Source organism: Chinchilla lanigera, unplaced genomic scaffold (genome assembly GCF_000276665.1).
Source record: "Chinchilla lanigera isolate Chin_1 unplaced genomic scaffold, ChiLan1.0 scaffold00118, whole genome shotgun sequence".
Classification (NCBI taxonomy): Eukaryota; Metazoa; Chordata; class Mammalia; order Rodentia; family Chinchillidae; genus Chinchilla; species Chinchilla lanigera.
The window spans coordinates 2,046,728-2,072,341 of record NW_004955519.1 but is presented as its reverse complement, the minus strand read 5'-3'; the positions used below and the strand labels follow the sequence as shown (position 1 = coordinate 2,072,341).

At 41.8% G+C, this 25,614-nt stretch overlaps 1 protein-coding gene and 1 long non-coding RNA gene across 2 annotated transcripts in view; one reads left to right on the top strand and one right to left on the bottom strand.

Annotated features, from left to right (window-relative positions):
• Positions 1-1,510: 1,510 nt before the first annotated feature.
• LOC106147103 lies at positions 1,511-3,504 on the bottom strand. Its single transcript, XR_001231856.1, has 2 exons — positions 2,984-3,504; positions 1,511-1,948 (listed from the first exon to the last, which is right to left on the bottom strand). It is a non-coding gene; the product is annotated as an uncharacterized LOC106147103 (long non-coding RNA).
• A 5,545-nt stretch (positions 3,505-9,049) lies between these two features.
• The window catches only part of Grpr (gastrin-releasing peptide receptor), a 30,793-nt gene continuing 14,228 nt past the window's right edge, over positions 9,050-25,614 (top strand). Inside the window, exon 1 of the mRNA XM_005409151.2 lies at positions 9,050-9,462. Coding sequence (XP_005409208.1) covers positions 9,050-9,462 — 413 coding nt within the window. The remainder of the gene's footprint in view (positions 9,463-25,614) is intronic.

Below are 25,614 nucleotides of genomic sequence, written 5' to 3'. Positions count from 1 at the left end.
GGGCAGAGAAATCCAGGGATAAGCTTGTTTTCTAGCATTTTTGTCAGAGAAGAACATGGTGATGTGTTACAGGTCACAGAAAAAAGGTGAAATGTGAGGTATAGATTCACTTTAGTTCCATGAGCACCGGGACTCAGGAGGTGCATACTGGCTATTTTGTCCCATGAAGCTGGCTAAAAACAAAATAAAAGCTGGGCTTTCTCATGAGAGCCCCACTGGCATTTTTATTGTCTTACCTGTGAAGAGACTCTACCTTTGAGAAGAGAATCCAAGAGAGCATATAAAATTGGAAAATAGTCACAGGAAGTCCAATCAGACTTCAGAAATGATAAGAATGTTAGTTTCTAATTTTATATGCCCTGAAGCCCACCAGAAAACAAAAAGTCATTGCTAAAGCAACTTCTAGACTATTTAAAGGAATACTTGGTCATGCTTATACAATAGCTTCCTTTCAAAATATAAAACTCTTTCCCTAGCTAGGCGATTAGCTCTTTAAAAGCAGGGACTATTGCTTGAAAAGTTTTGTATTTCCGGGATCTAGAACTGGGTCTGGCAGGGAGGAGTACTTCAAGTAAGCGGTGTTGAATAATTCCATATGTCAACATCACTGTTTGTTCAGGCGTGGCTAAAATCATATTTCTAGTAATTAAAAGGAATCTGTCACCCAAAATGCAGTTTTACAGTGGAGAATCCTAGCGGATACCACTTTAATCAGGTGATCAAGGTTAACATCACCATTGATAAGTCCCTGGAATCCTGCATCCCGTGGTAGCCTGAATAGCTCCCAAAGATATCCAAGTCCCAATCTTGCATCCTGTGAATGTTTCCTTACATGGCAAAAAGGATTTTGCAGAAACAATTAACTTAAGGATTTTGAGATAGGAAGATTTACTTGCATTATCTAAGTGGGCACAGCAGACCATGAGGATTCTTAGAAGTGGGAGGCAGAGGAAGATCTCCTTAGAGAAGAGAGGACTATGTGATGACAGAAGCAGGGCCGCAGCCCAGGAATGCTAGGACCACTGGAAGCTGGAAGAAGCAAGAAACAATTTTCCCTGGAGCTTTCAGAAGGAAGCTGCCCTGCCAACAACTCGAACTTAGCCCTGTAAATCCCATTTCAGACTTTGGAGATCTCAATTGCAAGCAAATAGCAAATAAATTCCCGTTGTTTTAAACTACCAACATTGTGGTAATTTATCACAGCCACTGATATATATCTCCTGATAGAATGATAGAAGAAAGATACTTATGCTTTTTTCCTCTCCCAAACCCTATCCCCAGTCTAATCATGAAATGATATCAGGAAAACCGAAATTAAGGGACATTCTCTGAAATACCCACTCAGTACTGTTCAAAAGAATTAAGTTCATGAAAAACAGGAAAGTCTGAGAAATTTTCACAGACAAGAGGAGACTAAGAACTCATGGTGATTATATATCACATAGTATCTTGGATTGGACCTTGGAACACAAAATGACAGTAGTAGAAAAATGGAAGTCTGAATCAGGTCTATGATTTAGAAAGTAGTATTATGCCAATGCTAATTTTTTAGTTTTATAAGATGTTCATAATCAAGGAAGGTGGGTGTAAGGTATATGGGAACTCTTTGTACTGGTTTTGCAACTTTTTTGTAAAGCTGAAGTTATTTCAAAATCAAATGTTCAAAAAAGGATACAACTCAGCAGCACAACATGCTGTCTTGTTAGATATCTGTTATTGCAGGGAGAAATAACACAGGGCTGTGGCTCAGGGGTCTCGGGCTGCAGTGATCGGACTCTCCAGGAGAAAGGAAGAAAGAGCTGAAATGAGATGGCTGAGCCAAGATGGACACCATCCTCTTGCTTGCCTTCAGTGTTATACGGTGGTACTGATGTTTCCAGTTGTCCTGGGGCATAGACGAAGGGGAAGTGTCCTGTATTTCCTGGATAGAGACTCCATGGCACAGAACCTTTCAGTAACAAATAACGTTTATTAAATCAATTGGACTTGCCTAAGCTTACTGAGCAGATGTGGAAATGGAATATAAATTGTCTAATTTCCAGATATAAGGTGGCTGAACAAAGTTGGGCTCATTTATAATATTTTAAAAATCCATATATTTTATCCAGATAAGAAACTTTGATGATACTGGAGGACAAATAGATTTTAGTCTACATAACTTTTTTGGATTTGACCATACTTTCCTTCTCTTCACACTCTGCCCAAGCACTCTGCTCCAGATTATAGAACTTGCCTTTTCTGTTTTTTTTGTGTTTTTTGGTTTTGGCAGTTGTCTTTCTTCCTCTTCTCCACCCATTCTACTGACCAGGTGTGATCTATTGCTGTATAACATAAAGCAGTGGTCTAACAATAGCAAAACTTCTTAATTCCCAGTGACAGGAAAATTGTTCCTTACTTCTTCCAGCTTGTGGTGGTCCCAGTATTCCTTGGCTTGTGGCCCTGCTTCTGTCATCACAATTCACAATCGAGGAAGGTGGGTGCAAGGTATATGGGAACTCATCACACCTCCTGTCAGGACTTGGGAAGGGGCTTGGCTGGGTGGCTTTGCCTCGAGTTTGTTTTAGCTGAGATACGATAACTGATGCCTTAAACTTACAGGAGGAGAGGTTTCTTTTGGCTCACAGTTTCAGTCCACGGTGGGCTGGGCCTGGAAGGAGGAAAGCTGCTTCCCTCATGGCAGCCAGGAAGCAGAGAGTGTACGGAGGAGCTGGAGAGGGAGACACACCCTTCCAGGTCACACCTCCAGTGATCCACCTCAACCAGGCTCCACCTCCTAACAGCAAGCCAGCCAGAATCCCCCATAACCTAATCACCCTGCAAAAGCCCAGCCTATGAGCTCATGAGGCTCTAGGGGAGGATCTAGATATAAACCATAACAGGGGCTCCCAGGAAGCTGCATTCAGAGAGGGTGTCAACTGAGGCTGCAGTCATTCACTTCCAAAATGACACACATAGCTATGACCAAGAGAGCCCAGTTCCTTACCGTGAGGCCATAGTAACGGGGTCACTTGAGTATCCTCCTGATATGGCAGGTGACTTCTTTTAGAGCAGAGCAGGTGGGTCCCAAAAAGGAAAGCTCCAGTGCCCTTTGGCACGCAGTCTTGGAAGTTACACACTGCCCCTGCTGCCTCCTGTTACTTGTTAGAAGTGAATCACTAAGTACAGCTCCCACACCACAGGAGGGAGATTAATCTCCACCTCTTAAAGAGCAGCATACCAGGACTGGTGGGTACACTTTAAAACCAGCACACAGATGTGCTCCCAGCCTTCGGGGCTGATGGAGAAGGTAATTCTCCTCCCTAGACTTCCCCTGGGCATCTACATTTACTTCTGTAACTTCCTGGGGCTCAAAATGAGACCCGACTCCTTTCATCTTTTGCCTACATTCCCAAGCCCCATGAAAAGTCACAGAGTGTTGAGAACAGAAAAGGGAACCTGAAATGACCTCAGCTTCACAGGATCTGGATAGAGTCATCCGCCTTGTTTGTTCCTGCTGCCGCACTAAAATTTGACATCTCTGATTCTTCTCAAGGGTTGCTGCAATCTTTTAAGCAATCTTCTCTGTGGTGCTGTCACAAATCGAGTATTGAAATCATGCTCAGTACCCACTGACTTTCACCACATGACCTTCTCCTCAAAACCTAACTTCACTGGCTTCTCTGTCAATATTTCACTATCCATTTAAACTGTTGGCTTTCAACATTCTACTTCTCAGTCAGTCCTCTTAATTATTTACCTTTCTGTCCTCAGACTTCATCTCCCATTTCCGCTGAGTTAACTTACATCTCCTTGTTCATACATTGAGCTCAAGATGCCCAAAACCAGATTCAGCACTTCCCTCCAGAGTGATGTCCTTCTTGCCCTTGCTATTTATTCTCTGAGAAATAACCCTTTAAAAATATGGCACCATCTTGGGCTTCTCCATTGCCTGTGCTCTGTACATTTCTGATGGAATTTTTGCCCCTGTATGGTGGCCAAACCAGCTTATCTACCATGTAGTGCAGGACAATTCTCAGCCATTATGAGGGATGTCCAAAAGCCCCAATTCAGTGGTTCTTAGTTTAGCTTTGAGGTGGTGTATTTGCTGGTTCTGCTCTGAATTTAAGATTCCAGTCTCCCATCTGTTCCCAGTTCCTGTTCTGGTTTCTTAACCATTGCTGCCAGATCTCCCTAATGCCTAGATCAGCACATTCTGAACTTTAATGTGCACATGAATCCCCTGGGGATCTTGTTAAAATGCAGATTATTTTAAAAATGCAGGTTATCAGGAAGTCTGGGGTAGTGCTTGAGAGTCTGCATTTCTAACAAGCTTTCGGATCATGTCCACATGGCAGGCTCAACAAGCGAGCACATTTTGAGTATCAAGAACCCATAGCAACAGTCTCCTAAACGTGCTTCCTTGTTTACTCTCTTCGCCAGCAGAAAGGGCAGAACAAGCACTGTCACACTGTCATGGTCTTTCTGGATCCCACTGCCCACATCACTGGCCTCCAGCATAGCAGTGTGCTGGAATCCCCTGGGACCTCATGAAAACTACTAATTCTTAGCCAGTCCTGGAGATACACACCTGTAATTCCAGCACTCAGGGAAGCTGAGGCAGGAGGCAGGAGCATCACAAGTTCAAACCCAGCCCAGGCAACTTAGTAAGACCCTGTCTCAAAAGAAAAAATTAAAAAAAAAAAAAAAAAAAAAAAAGAATTGAGGCTTTATCTCAGTGTGAAGGTCTGTGGTTTAATTCTCAGTACTGAAGAAATGAGAAAAATACTAGTTCTTGGGTTCTATTCCTATAATATAGATAGTACAAATGTAGCTATAGGTCAATCCCCTCCACTCACCTGAACCGGAACAATGTCCCAGGGCCAACTCAATGTCCCAGGGCCCTTGTCCTAGGGCTTACTACACAGAGGCAGAGATAAGAAAAGTAGAGACCCCTGAGCCTGCCTTGGAAAATACCAAAATTTCAAACCAGGTAGCATGCACACCAGACCTGCCGGTATGACCTCTAGTAACCTTTCTTCATCTGGAGCGCATTGAAGGTTCATGGATATGGACCGCATCTTGTACATCCCATTATTAGAGTGAATTATAGAAAAGGACATGTGCAGGAGACACAGCTGACATGACCAGAACCCTGCTGATCATGCTGTCAGTCATGCTCTGGAAGACCCAAGGGACGCATCCCAGAACCAGTGTGACATTTTAAACCTCTGCATCTTACGCTCCCGGTGCTCATGCCATTTTCCTTTCACAGGGATAAGCCTGCTCACTCTGAGTGTAGTACCACCTAAATAAATCCTGCTGTCTTTTCCTTACTGTTGTGAGCTATGTCTAATTCTTTGATCATCACACACAAAAGTGTAGGAACCTATCCCGCACACCGTGGTAACACCTTTGCATTTCAATTCAGTAGGTCTGGGATAGGGCCTCAAAATTTGTATTTTTGTAAGGTATCTCGGACAATCTTGATGACTTCTTTTTAAAAAAAAAACCCTGTCTCTTGGGCTAAAGTCCAACCTGAAGCCTTAAATGCAAAGTCTTCCCCAGTAGTCACAATATCTTTCATTTCTTATTTTTTCACTCCTCTGCAAACCTTCGTTTCTGGCAGATTATCGGTCAGACAAACCCAGAGCATCAGCTTCTCTTTATTTTGGTTATCATTAGAAATTCTACCCGTGCTATAAAGAGTCTATCTATGTATGTGCATTGCTGTTCAGCAAGAATGCTAGCTACTAGAAGACACATTGCCAGGCACAAATGTGTCTCCACGCTCTTTGGTCCCACTGAATCCACCCAGCCTCCTAAATTTTCCCAAGTCACTACCCTCCTCATATGAAAATCCCACAGAGCATCAATTTTTCTAGAAGAATGGAAAATGTGACTTTACCGATTAAACTAAAAGTACAGGTAACAGCCCTGGGCCAACATATAAGAAAAATGCTCAGTCATGCTCCAGTTCTATTCAGAAACTGGAGTCCCTGAGGACAGAGACGCTGTATTGTACTTGTTCCACATCGTTTTCCTATGTCACAGGCATCTCACGCTCATCACTAAACACAAAGCTAAGCAAAGGTCTGAATGCGTTTGGTGCCCTGCTGGAGGATGACCCATCACGGTAGACAGAAGGAGTCATTAGAGCTAATGAGCTGAAATGACATCAAAATTATCTAACTAGCTTTTTAAAATATCCTTGATCCTAGAAAATAGTAAGTGTCCAACCTGAGCACACCTTCACTTCTAAAATACCTTTAGAACATTTGATAATGCTGTGGAACACAATACTCATACCAGCTGTGAGAAATCAACATCTATCAGCATCCATTTAGTTTACGTGGGAAGAAATACTAACGGCCCAGTTGGATTTAAGAGGTGAGACTAAGCACACAGGGACATGGAAAGGAATAAAGAGAAATCATACTCAGTGTCCTCTTTGTGAACCAGAACTCTAAACCAAATTTAGCAAGAATACTGGATCAGTCGAGCTGTGGTGGTACATGCCTGTAATCCCAGCACTTTGGGAAGCTGAGGCAGGAGGATAGCAATTTCAAGTCTAGCCCAGAGAGCTGAGAAAGTAAGCAAGATCTTGTCTCAAAATAATAATTTTAAAAAACTTTTTACAAGGGCTGGGAATATAGCTCAGTGAGATGGTCCTGGGTTTAATCTCCAGTACCACCACTCCCCCAAAAAACTGAATCACAATCTCACCCAACCTGCGCCTTCCCTTTCTTCCCATCTGATTGACCTTTCTGGACTTGTAGCCAGCGGTTGGCTCAGTGCCCTGCCTCTCCCTTATGCCTCTATTTAGGCATATACTATTTTCTCCACTCAAAAGGCCCTGCCAAATACTTACTCACCCTTTAAGGTCAAGTATCACCTTTTCTGGAGCAAAGATAGTTTCTTCCTTCTAGAAAGAACAGGGGGCTCAAAGAGCTGCAAGTATGCATATCTTCATATGATTTTTCTCAGCCTCTTACACAGTGCCTGGCAACTTTCAATTCTCTATTAATTTCTCTCAAGTGAATGGAGGAGTTGCTGACTTACTCATATGAGTGGGACCCCTTGGTTGTAAATCCAGGATCAGTCACTCTTCTAACCATTTCCAAAGTAAGCCTTTCCTCTTCAGTCCCCAAGTCATAATCATAATAAGAGTAACAAGTAGCTAGTATTAATTGAGTACTCATTGTGGGACAAATACTATTTACTTTTCACGAGGATCATTTTCTTTAACTTCACATATTATCCCCACTGCACAGGTGAGGGGCCTGAGTCTTAAGAGCCTCACTAACTTGCCCAGGTGATAGAAGAGGGAGCCAGCATGGCCGAGAGCCCAAGGACAGCCTCATTAAGCCATCCTGCCAGCCTCAGATGGACACCACGAGGCTCGTGATCAGTGACTCATTGCTGGTGGTGCTGAATTCCTTTGAGAAGTGCTTCTGCCTCCAGGCAAGCAGCATCCGGCTTCTTCCTGTGGTGGGAGAAGATGGAGCCATTCACATTTACCAGAGGAGCATGGCAGCCATGTTGGTGTTGCCTCCACCCTAGAAATGTCCATGGCAATACATTTAGGGGCCCTTTGGGAGGGCTCTGCCATGGGAACCAGTACAAGTCTCTTTATTACTCGTGAATCCTGCAAAAGGAGGCCTTTGATAGCACTGTTGGTGGTAACTGGCTTTCTGCAATATTCCCGAAGAGCCTGCTGTACAGAGTATTGAAAACGTTTCCTTATAATGTATTTATAAGTTGTTGTTTAAAGGACCTATAGTATTTCCTAATGAAATCTTCCCTAATAATTGTGCGACTGTAAGCTACTTCTTTCTACCAGCCCCCCAGTTCCTTAGGAGGACCTGTAACTCTTTTGCAGTCCTTTATTTCCCACTCAAGGCTAAGGGGAAATTTGCTGTGAAATGTAGCAAGCATTCACTAAAAAATTACAAATAGCTACATCAAAATGCCAATTCATGTTATTTTTCAATCTGATGAGAAAAGGCCCACTTTTTCCAGGAAAGAGTATTGATCTTTGTGAATTAAGAATATACACTAGCTGGCTCACCAGAAAGGGAGCAGGAAGGGCTTGGCGAAGACCCAGGGTAGAGGCTCCGGGCCTGGCCTTTCCAATTTTCCCAGATGAGCGCTGAAGGTTTGAGGGGCGGTCTTGTGCTTGCGTTCCCAGTACCAGCCCTGCTCTGAGAAGGTGGAGTGGCACAGCCACACACGGACACGCTGTGCATCTGTGTGCTCTGAAGTCACACAGACCTTTTACAGCAATCCCCACATGCCGTTCCTATGTATTAGAAAAGACGAGAAAATGAGATGTGAGTGTCATCTGAGCCCATGGAGATAGTGTCAGAAACATGTCCCGTGCTTCTGCAGTGCTAGCAGCGTTTATTAAATACCTCCTTTAGATGCTGCGTATTTAAATGAGAAGCCCAAAGGATTTGCAAAGCCACGAAGGGAATGCGGTCTGCCCCGTTGCTTCTCCTTTGGAGAAGGCAGGCGGTTGGGCAGTGATTGAAGTGTCCAGCAGGGGGCTGGCATTCGCTGTCTATCCTAGCTTCAGCAGAGCGGCAGTTTGCTGGTGGAGCCGGTGACGTGCACAACATCCTGCCTATAGGATTTGAGGTTTGCTCAGTGCAGTTTTTTTCTACCCACTTTAAACCTTCAGGTTCTAAATATCAGGAAAGACAGAGAATGCTGTGTGCAAATAGCCAAAAGTTCTGAGTGAACTGCAGCCAGCGGGGCTGAGGCCAGGACAGAGGTAGAAAGAGGTGCCAGAGTGGATTTCTTCAGAAGCCTTTCTTGGGGCTGAGTTTTTGTTGTTAACTTACTGGATTCACACACAGACTCAACTGGCTGTGTGAAAGCTAGAACAGCATTAGCATCAAAACAGTGACGGAGAGTTCTTGAATAGCATAGTAGATATGCGTTCAGAGTATTTTTATTAAAGAAGTTAGACAGTCCAGCATAGCCATCACCTGCATCTTCACCTAATTACGGAATCAAAAGTTAAGAAACAGCATCTTCAGGGAACTCTGAGGTGAAGAGAAGGCTAAAGATGGATCCAAGTAATTGTTTCCTTCTGAAATTGGAGGGGGAGCATTTCATGTACTGCAACACCTCCAATCACAGTGCGGATCTCCCCCTGAGTGACAACTGGTTCTACCCGGGGATCCTCTATGTCATCCCTGCGATTTATGGGGTTATCATCCTGATAGGCCTCATCGGCAACATCACTCTGATCAAGATCTTCTGCACAGTCAAGTCCATGCGGAGTGTGCCGAACCTGTTCATCTCTAGTCTGGCTTTGGGAGACTTGCTCCTCCTGGTAACGTGCGCTCCTGTGGATGCCAGCAGGTACCTGGCCGACAGATGGCTCTTTGGCAGGATGGGCTGCAAGCTGATCCCCTTTATTCAGCTTACCTCGGTGGGGGTGTCTGTCTTCACACTCACAGCGCTGTCCGCAGACAGGTAAGCAGTGGCCGGAAGTTACCTGCGCTCTCGGGGTGGCCACGGCCTCTGGAAATGAGCTGCCCTGTTGCTGATTCGGGACCCACAGGGCTGTGCATGTAAAGGCAAGTTTTGTCCGAACTCAGATCCCTTTCCAGGCATGTTTCTGTTCTGGGAATCATTTACCAAGTTTGACATATTGGTTCTAGAAAGAAATAGTAACTGGTGGAGACAGGAGACAAATGAGGAGGAAAAAAATCTCTGAGTATAAGACAGAGGTGCATTTTCCTAACTTTTCCCTCCCTGCAAAATTAATTGACCATTGTAGCCTATAGCTTCCACCTCCCACAAATATTTTTTAGGAGCAATCTAAATCCTTCAGAGAGCAGAGAAGTCTCACTGTGCATCTCAAAAATATTCTTTCAGAAGTAACCCAGAGGAGAAAATAAGCCTCATTTCTTTGAAATTTATTTTCCTCAGACAGTTTAACTTTTCTTACAGCTGATTTTGTATGTGGCTGTCTGTGACTAAAGAGGTGTGTGCTGTTCTAAATCTCACTTAAATGGTTTATTTCCCCCCCTGTGGAGAAAACTCCATTCAAGCCTCACTTTTAATTTTCATATCTTTATTGACATCTTTCTATGTACAATATCTTTGAGGGGTTGGTGTGGAGTTAAGGGAGACAGAGTCCATTACAGGGGTTTATTCTAGGAAAAAATATGTATGTGTATTTGTGAACTGCGTTATTTATGTGAACACATTGCATACAAATTTGCATGTATTCATTCTTAAAATTTTTTGGTACTCTTCAACATTTATCCAGCATTTACTTATCCTCTAGTAAGACACTTTGCTTGAATTAACAAGGCAGGAAATAATCTGCAGGCTGTCCACACAAATTGCTGAACATACTTTATGTATTTTTGGGTCCTGAAAATTGGACACAATAATGATGAGACTTTCAGACACAGTATAAGCAAAATGGTCAAAGTAACAGAAAAAACAGTTCAGTGAACCAGAGACTGTAAATTTTTAATCTCAAAATCAGCTGTATGTTATATGCTAGAGATACACAAGACTTGAGAGTCTACTGGACAAAGCATAAAAGCAGTTCCTCAAAGTTTATACTCAGAAGAAAATTTCCCACATTTTAATGCATGTGGTGCTGGATTCTCATTTTGTGGAGGAACAAATAGTTCTCAGGTGAGCCGACCTTGTAGAGTAATGGACAAATAAAGATAGCATTATCGGTATTTGCAGACATGTGTTTATGCTCAGCTGCCTGAGGTACACTGCACAGCACACGTAACACTTTCAAAGACTGAAAAGTAACGGCCCAGAGGTAAGGGTACTGCAACGTGGGACAGGGTTTCTGCATTCCCTCGCCTGGCCTTTGGCGCGCTCTTAGCCTGCACATTTGCCCACCAGGCACTAATAACCTCGTGAAGTTTTGGTGTCAATTCAGGGCTGGCAAACTTTGGAACTGGCAGAAGCTCTGTGGCTAGTTACCAATGGCAGAGGGCACTTCGGGATGAGGATAATTTTCTTGCTGGGAAGGCGAGATTTCGGCTTCCGGGTTGATGAATGCAGTGGTGCAGATGGTGTTTACTGTCTCCTTGGGGAGGGAAACAGAGAGGAAAGTGAGGGTATGGAATGTAAAGATGCAGCTGCAGGGACCTCATCCCCAGAGTTTCAAAGCAGACCCAGCTCACCATCAGCAGAAAGGCAAAGCTCTTTCCAAAGCTGGCTTGAACACACTGGAAGCTGCAGCGCGCCCTCAGTAATATAGTTACTATGTGTCCTCCCCAAGTTGAAAAATCACTATGAGCTCCTGTATAACCAACTTCTTGTGTTTTTCTATGACATTATAAAGCTGATGGTCACCTGAGTGACAGGCAGTGCATCTAACTGATTTCAACAAGAGTAGGTATGGAGCTAGTTAAGAACATAAGACTGCATTTTTCCATTTATCTCATTTTTTAAAGCTACGGGATTCTTATAGCAACCTCGTGGGATTGCCAGTGCAAATAGCTATTTTATATACTTTCTTCTGAACAAGGTGTAAGCTATATACTCAGTACGCTGAGCAAGTTAAACCAGCTTAATATATTGTCACATGTGTCCATATAACTGCATAACCACTACCCAGTTGAGATATAAAACAGTCCAATACTCCAGAATTTCTGTTATGCTCCTTCCTAGTCAATACTCCCACTGAGAGGCAATTCTGATTTCCATCATCAGCAAATATTTATGCCAATTCTTTAATCATACATAAGTGGAATCGTATAGTGATTACTCCATGACGTGTGTCTTCTTCTGCTTATTATTCTGTGCTGTTCACCCATACTGGTGCACGTAGAGTGTACAGTGTTATATAAATACACCACAGTATACTTATCCATTCTAGTACTGGTGGAAGCTGGGTTGTTTCCAGTTTGGTGTTGAAAGTAACCATTCTGGATGTTCTTATTATGCCTTTTGGGGAACATAAGGGTTTATTTCCTTGGGGGGTATATGTCCAAGTAAGGAATACTGGGTCATAAGGGCATAGATTTGGCAAATATCAGTTTTACAAAGTGGTATTCTCTAATGGATAGGCTGATAAAAAGATAAATTAAAAACCCCTCCAAACTGGATGATCATCAGAACTCCAGGAGAACTTAAAAGCCATGCAGCTCCTTAGGGCTGATCCTAAATCTACTGCATCAGGATTTTTGAGATGTGATCTGGACCCATGATGACAGTCATCCATCCCTGCCCTCTATAGGCTGGCCAGCAATGCTGGTGTTTATTCTGATCTGCCTTCTTCAGTCCTCTCCTTCCCCAAGTGAACCCGAGTAGTCGTCAGCATGAAAAGACTAACCTGCCTCTAGAAAAGTTTGTACCACTGCCACTGTGGCAGGGGAAAACTTTAAGAAAGTCCCAGAAGGAGGAATTCTGGGATTAGCCCAGCTGGTCAGTTTCAGGTTTGCGTTCAAGCCCTTCAGGGTCAGTCCCTCTCGTCACTCTCCTCCCAGACCCTCTGCCCTTACACGCATGGATGTCCCCATGCACGGTGGCTCCACTGACCCGCCCCTGTCGCACTGCTCTCCAGCACACTTTCTCCTTTCCTAAGTGTGACACTTGGCTCCTCACCTCGTGTGGCATCTGGCCTTGAATGGGCATCAATGCACCTGCCTGTTCGATGTTTTCTGTCACCACCAGAGATGAAGGAGTTGGACTAAGCCACTTAACCCCGTGGCCTTAATTTAATTGTCTATAAAATGATGGCATTTGAGCTAGATTATTTCTATGACACCTCCAAGTTCTAAACGCTTGTGATTTTTATCTGTCATCTTGCCTCGGTCAGAATCTGCCTCAAGCCTCTTCCTTAAAGCCCTAAGTTGAATCATTCCAACCCAAATTTCCTGGCTCTTTTCTAAACATGAGACTTATTACCTGAGACATGAAACATCTTGTTTTTTTTTTTTTTGGTGCCAGGAATCAAACTCAGGACCTTCCGCTTGCCAGGCAGGTGCTTTTGCCGCTGAGCTATATCCGCAGCCTTCCATAGACATGAAAAATCTTGTGACATCTTTTATCTTGCTGTTTTGTATTATTTCACTTGTCTTTTTTAAATCTTCTGATGTGTTCATTTCTTTAAGTGTTTAAGTAGATTACTAAGAATGACTAGAGTAAAGATTTTATATACTTTAGTGTAAAATGCAGTTCCCTGGTAACACAGCCACATGTGAAGTCGTCAATGCCACGTGAGCTCAGTGGCTACTCCCCTGGCTACGCAGACACTGAGTAGTCCCGTCCCTGCAGGCAGTTCTACTGGGTGGTGCAGAAATGAGCTTGCCCGGTGCGTGGGCTCCGGATATGTCCCCGGGGACCCGTGCCTGTGGCTTTCTCTCAGACAGCCCAGATTTCCTCAGATCCCAAAGCCTCCCAGCTGCTCAGGCTCTTCCTGGCTGTGAAACACCTTCTCTTGGAAGACACCCACAATTGAGCAGGGAAGAAGAAATCCCACAACCCAATACCATCACAGGCGTGGAAAATTTAGGCACCCTATTGATAGGGTTCTGAGACTTTCTGAAGAATACATGACAAGGGGTTCACTTTTAAGGCCTGCATTGGGCCGGGGATATAGCTCCGTGGCACCGTGCCTGCTTGGAAAGTGCAAGGTCATGAGTTCCATTCCTGCTACCAAAAACAAAAACAGTTCAAGGCCTGAATTATGCACTTTGTTTTGTTGTGCTTTTTTGGAGACAGGGTTGCACTATGCAACCCAGGCTGGCCTCAAAGTCGCAGTGATCCTCCTATCTCAGTGTCTCAAGTGTTGGGATTACAGACATGAGCCACCACACCTAGCTTTGCATTATGACATGTCCATCCTCTTTTTCAGACCCTCTTTGATCTATGAGCCCATCTTTATGTTCCCCTGTCCTAACACTCACCAGAACAAACACTACTCTATCCAAATTCCTGTCGTTGCTTCCCACGTGCGTGCCACGACTTCTCCCCTCACTGACTACATTTCCCCTCCCTGCTGACTGGGCCCTGTTCCCTCCATCTGCTCACATCCTGTAAACCCTGCAAGGCACAGTTCAAGTCCTTTCTCAAGATATTGCCTGTATTGTTTCTCAATTACCAAATCTACCTTGCTTTGTACTGCAATGGCAAGCAGAAACACAAAAATGACACCAGGATTTGGAGGCAGATTTATTTACATCAACAGGCACTGATTGGGATCATTCCCAGAATATCAGACCCCAGTCTCTGGTGGTCTAGCGCTTACATGGGATAAGTAAGCAGAAAGTGCAGAGGCAGAATAGTTTATCAATTGGGGATTGGTTTATACAGTGCGCATTATAGTGACCAGCTATGCATCACGGCGACCAGCTGTTTACTAACAAACCGAAGTATACTGGCTGAGGGGGCATCTTCTGTTACAGTACCACTGCATCACTTCACAGGTTTGCTTTGTTAAATCCATGGGAAACTCGATGGAGTCTGTCTTCTATGAAACCCAGGCCCACCTAACTTCTAATAAGAGTGCAATAACTTTTAAGAAAATTCTTCTTCATTATCGTTGGGAGTGTAAATTGATACAACCACTATAGAGATTCCTCAAAAAACTAAAAATAGAGGTCCTGTTAGACCCAACTATTTCCCTTCTAGGTATTTTCCCAAAACAGAGACATCGTGTTACAGTGATCCATGCATACCCATGTTTAAAACAGTACAACTCATACTAGCTAACTATGTCCATCAACAGATGAAAGGGTGAAGAAAATGTGGTATTTATACACAACGGAGTACTACTCTGCCATAAAGAAGGAATAAATTTGAGTCATTTGTATCAAAATGGATGCACCTTGATACCATAATGTTAAATGAAATAAATCAGACACACAGTTTAAATATCACATGATTTCTTTTATATGAGAAACTCAGTATATAAATAAAGTACAAAATAAAAGACAAATAATAGGAAAAGAGAGAGAGAATAAAAGTCACTGCAATCCAGCTGGCCAATGTATCTAAAAGTGTACCTTGATTTAGTATAATGGTCTTATGCGTTTTCTTTTTTCTGTTAGGTTTTTTTTTTCTGTTAGTCTGGTTTTAATCTGTATGTATGATAATTAACCTTATAAGGACTTATAAGATAAATAAAAGAATCGAATGCTGGCAAAAAGATGGGCGGGTGGAAAGGAAGGGAGAAAATAAGAATTGAGCTGTATGATATACATATACAAATTCCCCCACAATGTACTGCAATCATGTACTAATAAAAAAGGTATAATAACTACAGCTAGACTGGTGTTCGAGCAGTTATAAAGTGATAAAAACCCAGCAGCTAGAAATAGAAGTCATCTTAAAATCAAACTCTTTTTTGATAGAGACCAAAAGAGGTGATTGGATTTAGCCTTCACAACAAAATCAGAGTCAAACAAAAAACCTACTCCCCTCATTCCAGTTCCTTCAGGGCAACTGGAAACTTCAGAAGCCATTGGACCGCGAAGTCTGATTCCATTTTGCTTCTCTGGCCAGTGGGACTACTCAGACTGCAAAAGCCATGGCTCTGAAAGACGTTATCCTGAGGAGCTCTGGTGTGGGCCCTTGGAAGGGATCACCCTAGTGATCTCCTAGGTTCTTCTACTGTATACCCAGCTTCACTGATTCCGAAGAGGTTGGCTCCTTTTTCAGAAGAGAAGTCTTCATTTCTTATAAAGCATCCTTCCTAAAAGTCCCTCAGTTGGAGCAGTTTCCATGAGTCCATGACTTCTCTAGAGTCTGACTGTTCTGAAGCACATACTGCTTTTGTGGAGACATGTAGTTAAGCGCATGTCTGTGCACAGCAGTGGGACGTTCTCAGCTTCCTGTGGGTTCTGGGAATGATCAAAGGGCAGGTGCGGTGGAGGTGCTCTTTCCCATAGCGGCTCTCTCAACTGCAGCACCTGCCCGTGAAGGGGAAAGGGGCAGCCGAGAACTTTGATCTCATCTCTCATATGTTATCTTTTTTCAAGTGTCGGGGTTTATGTGATTAATTAAGCATCATTTCTGGCAACTTAATATGCATGAAGGCACAAAAAGCACAAACTAGATCATGAATCAGGCAGCAGAGCCCCAAAGGGCTCCCTGGTGAGCTTTTTTGAACTGCGCCTGTCAATAACATCCTTTAAAAATAGACTAAATTTGCATTCTTGCACTTATAAATCCTCCTGGTGTGTGGGATTGCATAAATTCCCTCTTAATTAAAACACATGTTTTTCAGAATAAAATAATTTATTCTCCTGTTCCTCTTTTTTTAATTTTTACCTCCCAGTGACAGAAGAACAAGGGGCTTTGGACGGGTTCATTTTGCTCAGTAGTCGCCACACACTCCAGCAGTGTGACCAACACTATCCTATCATTCAACTTCTTTTTTCAGGTTTACTGAGGTGCAGTTTACCTACAATAAATCCTTAGATGTGCACTTCTGTGAATTTTGGCAAATTTATACAATTACATCACTACCACAATCAAGATAGAGAACATTTCTATCATCCCCTAGAACAACTTTTCTCTTGTCCCTATGCCTGTTTCCTTCCTCCACACTCTGCTCCTGGCAACCACTGACCTTTTCCAGAATGTCGCATTTGAGTCTGGCTTCTTTCAACTTATGTTGATGCATGTGTAAGTAATCCACTACTTTTCTTTGTTCAATAATATTCCATTGCATGGATATACCACAGTTTGTTTATCCACTCTCTGCTTAATGGACATTAGGCTTGTTTTCAATTTTGGATGATTATGAATAAATCTAGCAGGGGTATTCAAGTGCAGTTTTTATATGGACATATATCATCATTTCTCTTGAGTTATTATCATCCAGAATTATTTTCTTGAGGATTATTTTGTTCTTTTTTTTTTTTTTTTTTAACTGTCTGTTTTCTACCATTGAAACATAAGCTCCAAAAAAAGTGGGAGATTATTTTACTCATTAATATATTTTCTGACATTAGAATTTTCTGTATTGGTGCTCAGTAAACCATTGTCAAATTGATAAATTGATGAGTGCATGAAACCAGAAATAAAGGAATGAGCAAATTCTGGTAGATCCTACTGGGTGAACCTGGAGTAGGGGACTTTGGTCAATGAATTATTTCCTTTGATGGTTAACAGAGTGACAGTAGGAAGACAGTGGTTCCAACCATAGATGACAAGAGGTCATCCAGGTTTTATGGAGCTGGGCAGAGGGGGTTAAGAAAAAAATTAAGAATAAAAATGAGGCAAGGAAATGAATGTTTTAAATAATTAGAAATTACACATATTTAGAAATCTCAATAAATTACAAATACATTCCACAAACATCACAAAATCCAGAAAAGTATGACTATGATTTGGTAATATTCACTTATATTTCTTTTTTTCTTTTTGTTGTGGGAGGTAGAACCCAGGGCATCATGAGCACTAGGCAAGCTCTCTGCCACTGAGCTACCTCCCCACCCCTGGAAATATTCATTTCTATAAAGAAAATAGAAGGATAAGTCAGTCTTTTAGAATGATTGATTAAAACTGGCTTTTTATTAATTAGAAGTTAGAAAAGTCTTCCAACTTTATACCTCATTTTGTTGTTTGAGTTTTGGTCTCACCTATTTCATAATCATATTCCTCCCTTTCTACCTTCTTGTACACTAATTAAATATTTTAATGATTTTCCCCCTCTATGCATTTGTTAATTGTATAGGCTCTTCTTAGTATTCTTTTAGGTCCTACCCCAGAGTTGACTTTTTAGAATCAGCTATAAATGAGAATTTTCCTACTTCCTGGATGATCCAAGCGTCTTAGAATGCTTGATTCATTTCTTATTCTCTCCTGCTTTTTGTTTGTTGATTTATTCATCCTGTACTTTCACTCTCTGTGTATTCTAAAACCCACAAGATATTACAGTATCTTTATAGTTTTTCCACACTTTACATTCCCTCTTACTTACCTTTAGATTTAACTTTAGATTCTTTTTCACTCCTTTTTGCATCTATGTGACTTCATCTGAGATCACTTCTGCTCAAAGAATTCCCTCCAGTATTTCATTCAGTGTAAGCCTACTGGTGATACATTTTTTCAGGGCATTTTTGTTGTTGTTGTTGTTGATGGTACTGGGGATTGAACCCAGTGCCTTTGCACTGAGCTACATCCCCAGACTTTTTTTTTTTAATTTTGAGACAAAGCTTAACTAAGTTGCTAAATTGCCTGGGCTGGGCTCAATCTTTCAGTCCTCTGGCTTCAGCCTCATAGAGTGCACCAACAGGCCTAGCTTCTGTTTCTGATTGTCTGAAAATGTCTGCATTTCACATATTTTTTGGAAGATATTTTCACTGGGCATAGAATTTTAGGAAGGCCGCCTTATTTTTCAATGCTTCTAAGTGGTCATTCATTGTCCTCTGCCTTTCTCAGTGAAGTCAGACATCAGTTTTATTGTTGATCCCTTAAGAGTATTGATTTTTTTTCTTTTAGACTGATTTAAATTTTTTTTCTCTTTACCTTTAGTTTTCAGCCGTATTACTATGATGTACATAGAGGTGGTTTCTATTTTCCCGATGGGGGTTCATAGCTTTTCTTAAATTTGTGGTCTGAAGATTTTAGTTAGTTTTAGGAAGTTCTGAATCAATACAACTTCAAATATTTCATCTGTTCCATTGCTTTTCCTTCTTTATAGTATCTGCATATGACTAGAATAACTATGGGTTAATTTTAAGACTTTGAAGTTTTGTTGTTTTTTTTCTCCTTTGGTTGTTTTTGCTTTTCTGAAGGCAGATAATTTCATGCTATGGTTAGTCTCTCTTATCGATGATTATTTTAAACACAATTTAATTTTACCATTTTTCCACATCCCATAAATCTCTACTCCCCTTTCTATATTTCCCATCCTTTTTATTCACTGTACTTCAATTTGGTCTTTTTCAGTTCACTAATCCTCTCTTCAGCTATTTCTAGTCTGTACCTGGAGTTTCCATTTAACTCTTATTTAGTATTTACATTTGGTTCTGTTTTGTAAATCAATTTTTCAAATCAGCCCCAATGTTTAAAATTTTTTCACTGACAAACTCTAACATATGGAACCTCTAGAAATCTGTTTCCTTTTTACCTTTTTATTTCCTTCGGTTGTTTTTGGCCATTTCATTTTGTCTCCTGGAATATGAGACACTTTTTCATTTACATGCCGGATTTTGCACATGAAGAATTATAGGTATTTTGAGACCACTTATCTGACTCAGGGACTGAGCAGATTGAAAGCTGGGTTTTGGTCCTTGTGAGAGTTACTCTATTTCTAGTTTCTTCTTCTACTAGAGTTTATCTCTCTGTCCGTCTTATCTCACACCGTGGGATGTTGACCTGGGATCCTCTTCTTGCTGAGCCCCGCACTCCACTTACTGTCCCTCTCCATCCTAAAGCCGCTAGCAGTTCTGCTTGGTTCTTAGTTTCTCTGCCGCTGATTGAAATTTGTAAATGACTTAAGGGGAGAAGGATGCTGAATAGCAGTGTCATCCCTGCACTTCCATTCTCTCCAGGATTTTGCTTCCACACATCATTATCACCTTGGTATTTCTCTGATGTTTTCAAAGAGCCTTTTCTAACTTCATTTCATAAGACTTGGTCAGTAACAGGCTAGTCTGCCATTAGCAGGAGGGGGAAATCCCAGCCACCTCTCTTGAAGCCCTGATCTGCTGCCGCTGAGACTCCACACACCCGGCTTCTTTTAAAGAGAAGTTCAGAGCTGCCTACACAGGGCTGTGGGATCAGCATTCAGAGCCTCAAACAATCTCAGCAATTTAGAGGCAGAGAAGTGAGCTTCAAAGTGAGAAAGTTGGAAATCTCAGCTGACTCCCGCAGCAGTGGCCTCTGCCCAGGATGTGGGTACATCAAAGCTGCTGGGATCTGCAGCTAGTCCAGGGCTCTTAACCCCAAAAAGCAGAAGCTAGAGCCAACATTTACTTATGCACTGAGTGATAATAGCTGGGATTTCACGGAAAAAAAGGAACCAAAATGATCCTGAGATATATTTAACTTCACTTTTTCATTTCTTTCCTATGTTCCCTCTTTCCTTTCTCTTGCATTGTACTTAGGCCAATTGACCAATAGTAATGTCTAAAGGTAGCATAGGAAAGAAACAGGGAGAAGAAAGTACAGACAGACGGTGGGTGCACATTTAATGACAGAGGCACGTTCCTGTGACTAGGTTGTCAGGTGAATCGGTCGCTAAATGAGTATTTGTCTATAGTATATACATTACAATATTCAGAACAAAGAAATGGTCAAAGGAAACTCCAACTTGATGACTTTGCTTTTGTTTGCATAACTCTTACATGCAGTACTGTGATGTATAGCAGAGCATGAAACTACAGTAATTTACACCATAATTAACAAAAATTACAGTACTATGTAAACAAGGTATACTGTACAAAAAGACATTGAGGCCCTATAACCAAGATACACAGAGCTACACACAAAAAAGATCATAAGTCTGAACAGTGCACCTTCGTCATAGGTACAAACAGTGTTTAACAGGCTAGTCATTAAACAAAGAACATCTGTACAAAATTTGGCACATCATTTGTTTTCTAGTCTGAGAAGTACTTACCGTGACAATAATATGCCAGTGTGGCTCACTTTCTTTATGCTGTCCTCATACAAATAGAAGAAATACAGGTCAACTTTAAGCTTTCCAATATCTTTCCCCTTTGTTAGTGGTTTGTTGATCAAGTTGGGCAATGTCATACCCAGGTCAGAGCTCTGTTATGAGGAGTACGTTAAGCAATGTAAGACAGTAGAAAATTATATACCAACAATATCATGTTAGTTCCCCCCAAAAAACATAAAAGATGCTTTTAAAAAAATAGTGATCACAACTGATTTTTAAAAGCTCTATCATTATCTTTTCTTCTCTTATTTTAAATGACTGACTATATCAAAGAAGAGCAGAAAATTCTAAATTTGGTATTATTTCTTTTCTATATTATCCGTAGAGATGAAATTGAAAGTTAAAGTGTGGATTTAAAGAATCTAAATACTACAGGATGAAGGCAAGTGTCGTCAATATTTAGTTTCAAATATTCTTGTGCTTTTACAAGCCCTGGGAATCTAAAATAGAATGATCAAATACAAAAGTCACCACTGACTTGAAGACCCAGAGACCTAGGCTCTAGGTGTGGTTCTCAGCTAACCAGCTCTGAGACGCCTCTGGGTTCATTCCTTCTTGAAGTTAAAGGAACGGCACTTGATGACCTCTAAATTCATTGCATGGTTATGTAGAAAACAGTTTTGTAATTAAGCACATTCTCATTTGTCTGGACCACCATAACAGCACTTCCTATGCTGATGTAGTGAGATCTATACCATGAGGCTTTCATAAGGCATATGGAAACATCACTACATCACTTAGTAGGGCTTTTCCTGCATACTGTACCTTGCTTCCCCAATCACATGTTACATTTCAGTGGCCAAGGACTTTTATATTCATAATGCCAAGCTGAGCCTGAAATGCCAAATTAGTATTTAAATGTGCAGGTAAACTGACTAATAACGCTGAGCAATGAGTGCTTAATACTGGAAGACCAATGACAGGGGTCAGTGGCCTGTTGTCTTCATTAGCACAAATTACTAAGTCTAACAGGCAGCACAAGATGGAAGGTGGGCTCACCTGTGTTGAATGAAGAAATGTGCAGTTTTGGAGTAGACAGGCAGAGAACAACAAAGCAGCAGCCACACTCACATGCTCAGTGCCCGTAGGCCAGGGCGTGGCAAACTTTCTGTAAAAGGGCAGATGACAGACACGGCAGGCTTTGGGGCCCCTGAGGCGTCTGTTGTGACTACTCAATTCTGTCTGTGTAGGATGAAAGCAGCTGTAGACAATGTGTAAACAGATGGGCATGTCTATGTTCTAATCGAGCCTGTTTATGGACACTGCAATTGCAATTTCATGTCATTTGCACAAGTCACAAAGTATTCTTTTTCTTTGCATTTTCTCCTGACCGTTGAAAATGTAAAAACCATTCCATCCCATGGCAGAGGATCCGATTGGTACGTGGGTCCGAGTTTGCTGTTCCTGATGCAGAGATGTGTGTGCAGTTTGTATGGTGGTCACTGAACAGGGAGAGGTTCCTAGTTAAATGGAGTAGACCCAGGAGAATCCATAATCCCTCTCCAAGTGTCTGAGGCAGACTTCTGGGGGATACTGTAAATAAAATCTTTCATCCCCGCGGTGCTCTAGGGTCATGAGGCACTGCCCTGCCCGCACCTTAGTTTTCTGAATCCTCACGAATCCCAATCACTAGCCCTGTTTTTGGTGGTGAGACGAAGGTTCTCTAGGACATGATTAGAAAACAGCAAAATTGAGAGTCAAGACAAGGTCTTTCCCAGCATGCCCTGCGTGTTCTGCGCCGCTAGCAGTTGTTTAATGAAGAAAATGAGAGGGTGTTAAATCAAGGCTTAGCTGGATTGCAACTTCTGTGGGTGGCGGACATGAAGGCAGGGTCTGTTCTTACAGATGTACACAAACTCCGGGCTCCTCATCACCTCCTGCAAACGTTTCGCCGGGGTGCACAGTGCTGCTTGCCTCAAGGCCTTTCCCCCTAGGCTCACTGAGCAAGCTGCTGTAAAATGGTAAAAAAAAGAGGAGGGGCTTGGTACTTCCTGTTACTCCTGGTGATTCTTCCAGACTTGAAATGGCTAGAGAGAGCTGGGCATGGTGGTGCATGTCTGCAATGGTGGCGCATGCCTGTAATCCCGGCATTTGGGAGGATGAGGCAGGAGGATCATTGAAAGTTCCAGGCCAGCCTGGGCTACAAAGTGAGCTCAAGGCCAGCCTGAACTGCACAGTGAGACCCTGTCTCAAAAAGACAAAAAAAAAAAGAAAAGGAAAAAGAAATGGTTAGAGAAATGGGAAGTATTTTGGGCTACATGAGATCTCTTGAGCAAGGGTTGAGGAGACTGCGGCCGGAGATTTGGGGTGAGAGGACTTGAGTGTTTGGGTAGGGCTGTGCCGGGGAAGGAAAGGGTCATCCTAGGCATCTTGAATCTATTTTATTATTGGAAAGTACAATATTACAGGCCGGCCAAATTGTATGGATAGTTCGGGATTCTTACTTTCTGATTTATTTATACAATAAATAAAGTATTCATAAAGTAAACAAGACATAGACATGATTCTTAAGAGATTCACCCTCTTAGGACTCAGAGTGAGTCAATCTTCTTTACTTCCAGGATGGAACGTACAGCAAGGTCACCGAGTGTCTGGCTTGTTGCATGCTTTTGCATTCATCTGTTCCCACTGTGGCGCTGTGCAAAATTAAGTGTTTAAAATATGCTTTATGTTGCTAGGCTTGGAGCTTTTGGGAAACAGAGGGTGCTTTGCTTCTCTAAGCATGCAGTGTCTTCCTGGAGCTAAGGGCAAGGAGAACCTGTGAAAGCACAGCCCGAGGGTTCTTGAAAGGACGTGGTGCCCTGAGACTTACTGCCATCTGCAAAGCACCGCCTGCTAACTAGAGGGGTCGGGGTCTCAGGGATCTATGCTTATGTCATAGATTGTTGAGAAAAAATACAAGGCAGGTGTGGTGGCACACACCACTAATCCCAGCACTCTGGGAGGATAAGGCAAAAGGAGTGCAAGTTCAAGGCCAGCCTGGGCAAGTCAGTGACTTAGCAAGATCCTGTCTCAAAATTTAAAAATAAAAATAAAAATGGCCTGAGGATGTAATTCAGTGCAAAGGGCTTGGGTTCAATCCCCAGTATTGGGGAGGGAGATTGTATACTGTCAATTCTGTACAAAAAGCAAAGGAAATACATTGAAATATCACACATTAGACTTATGGATAGCTTTCTTTTTTGTTTTTAGAATTCTCTACAGTCTAAATTTTTATAATAAGCTCTTTGTGCTTCTATAATAACTCTTCTTTCTTCCTTTCTTTCTTTCTTTCCTTCTTTCTTTCTTTCTTTTAGACAGGTTCTTGCTATGTAGTGTAAAATGGCCCTGAACTCACTATGTAGCCCAGGCTGACTTAGAATTCATGGTGATCCTCCTGCTTTGGCCTCCTGAGTGATGGGATTATGGCAAATATTGCCATGCCTGGCAGTAATTTTTTTTAACCAAAAAAGTGGCCAACTGCCTCTCATCTACCTTCCTTTTTGATATCTTTGCTGACTCAGGGTAACAACTGCAGTTGGCTCTTAGACACCCCTGAGGTTGCATGCTTACAAACTACTTCTCTTTCATTTTGTCGTGATAAGATACACATAACACAATTGACTATTTTAACCATGTTGACTGTATAGTTCAGTGGCATTAAGTACATTCACATTGATGTGCAGCTTTCCCCGTCACCCATCCCCAGAACTTTTTCACCTTCCAAAGCTGAAGCTCTGTACCGGTTAAATAATAACTTCTTTCTGCTTCTGTTTTCTTTACTTTCTTTTGTTTTATTTATTAATTTCCTGATGGGGCCACATTTAATAGAGAATTATTCATAGGGGAGATAAATTCAAAAGCACTATAAAAATGTTTGAGCCATAATTGTCATCTATGTGCCTTTCAGCAAATCACTCATAAAAGTTACCTTTTCCCACCTTAAAATGAGGCTAAGAAACAGATGAATAGATAAAGAATGTGTGGTATTTATGCACAGTGGAGTACTACTCTGCCATAAAGAAGAATAAATTTGAGTCATCTGTAGGAAAATGGATGCACCTTGAGACCATAATGTTAAGTAAACCAGACAGACAAACTTAAATATTGCATAGTTTATCTCACATGAGAAATTCAAAGTATAAATGTAGAGCAAAATAAAAGTAGATAATAGCAATCAGGGCTAGATCTTTGTAAATGGGAAAGCAAATTAAAGATGGAAGGAAGGGGAGGGAGGAAAGGAGATAAAAAGAGGATTGAGATGTGTTGTGTATGTGGACCAACTCCACGCAAAGAATGTACTCATTGTGCACTGCAGACACGGACTCCTAAACAAACTGAAAGAAATGAAATGGGGACGAATACTTACCTTAAATGTGTCATAGGACTGTTCTGATTTTTGTAATGATGAACTGGGTGTTAACTTCCTTATGAAATACTGAAATTCCAAGTCAAAAAAGTGCAAGAGCTGTCATATTAGCATGACTGCTATTTATATTCAGAAGTGATCCAAATGGTGGTTACCGAAACCTGGAAATCCTAAGCAGCTGACATTCTAGTGGACAGTCATTCCTACCCAGAGAATGCAACTGTAACCTTTTATTTAAATAGTGCTTCTTATTTTCACAGTTCTTTTGAAGCATCTCAATTAGCTCTTCATCACAGCAAGTCAGGTTGGTATCGTTTGTTCCATTTCACAGATTAAGAAAAGGAAAGTATTAAAATCTCGTGGTCTAAAGCCTGGACTAAGGAACTAGGTGGCCTCTGTTCAGACCGCAGCTCTGGGCAAGTTATTTAATTTCCCTGTGCTTCAGCTTCTTCATCTGTTACCAAGAAGGATGACAATAGCAATACCCACCTTCTAGTATTGTTAGATGGATTGAAAAAGTTAATTCTTGAAAAGTACCAAGAACTGTGCCAGGCATGTAGTAAGTGCTGTATAAATTTTGTTAAATAATAAAAAAATAATAAAAAGAAATGAAGACAACCTGGTTTTCCTTTGTTGCTGTCTTTTTTTTTTTTTT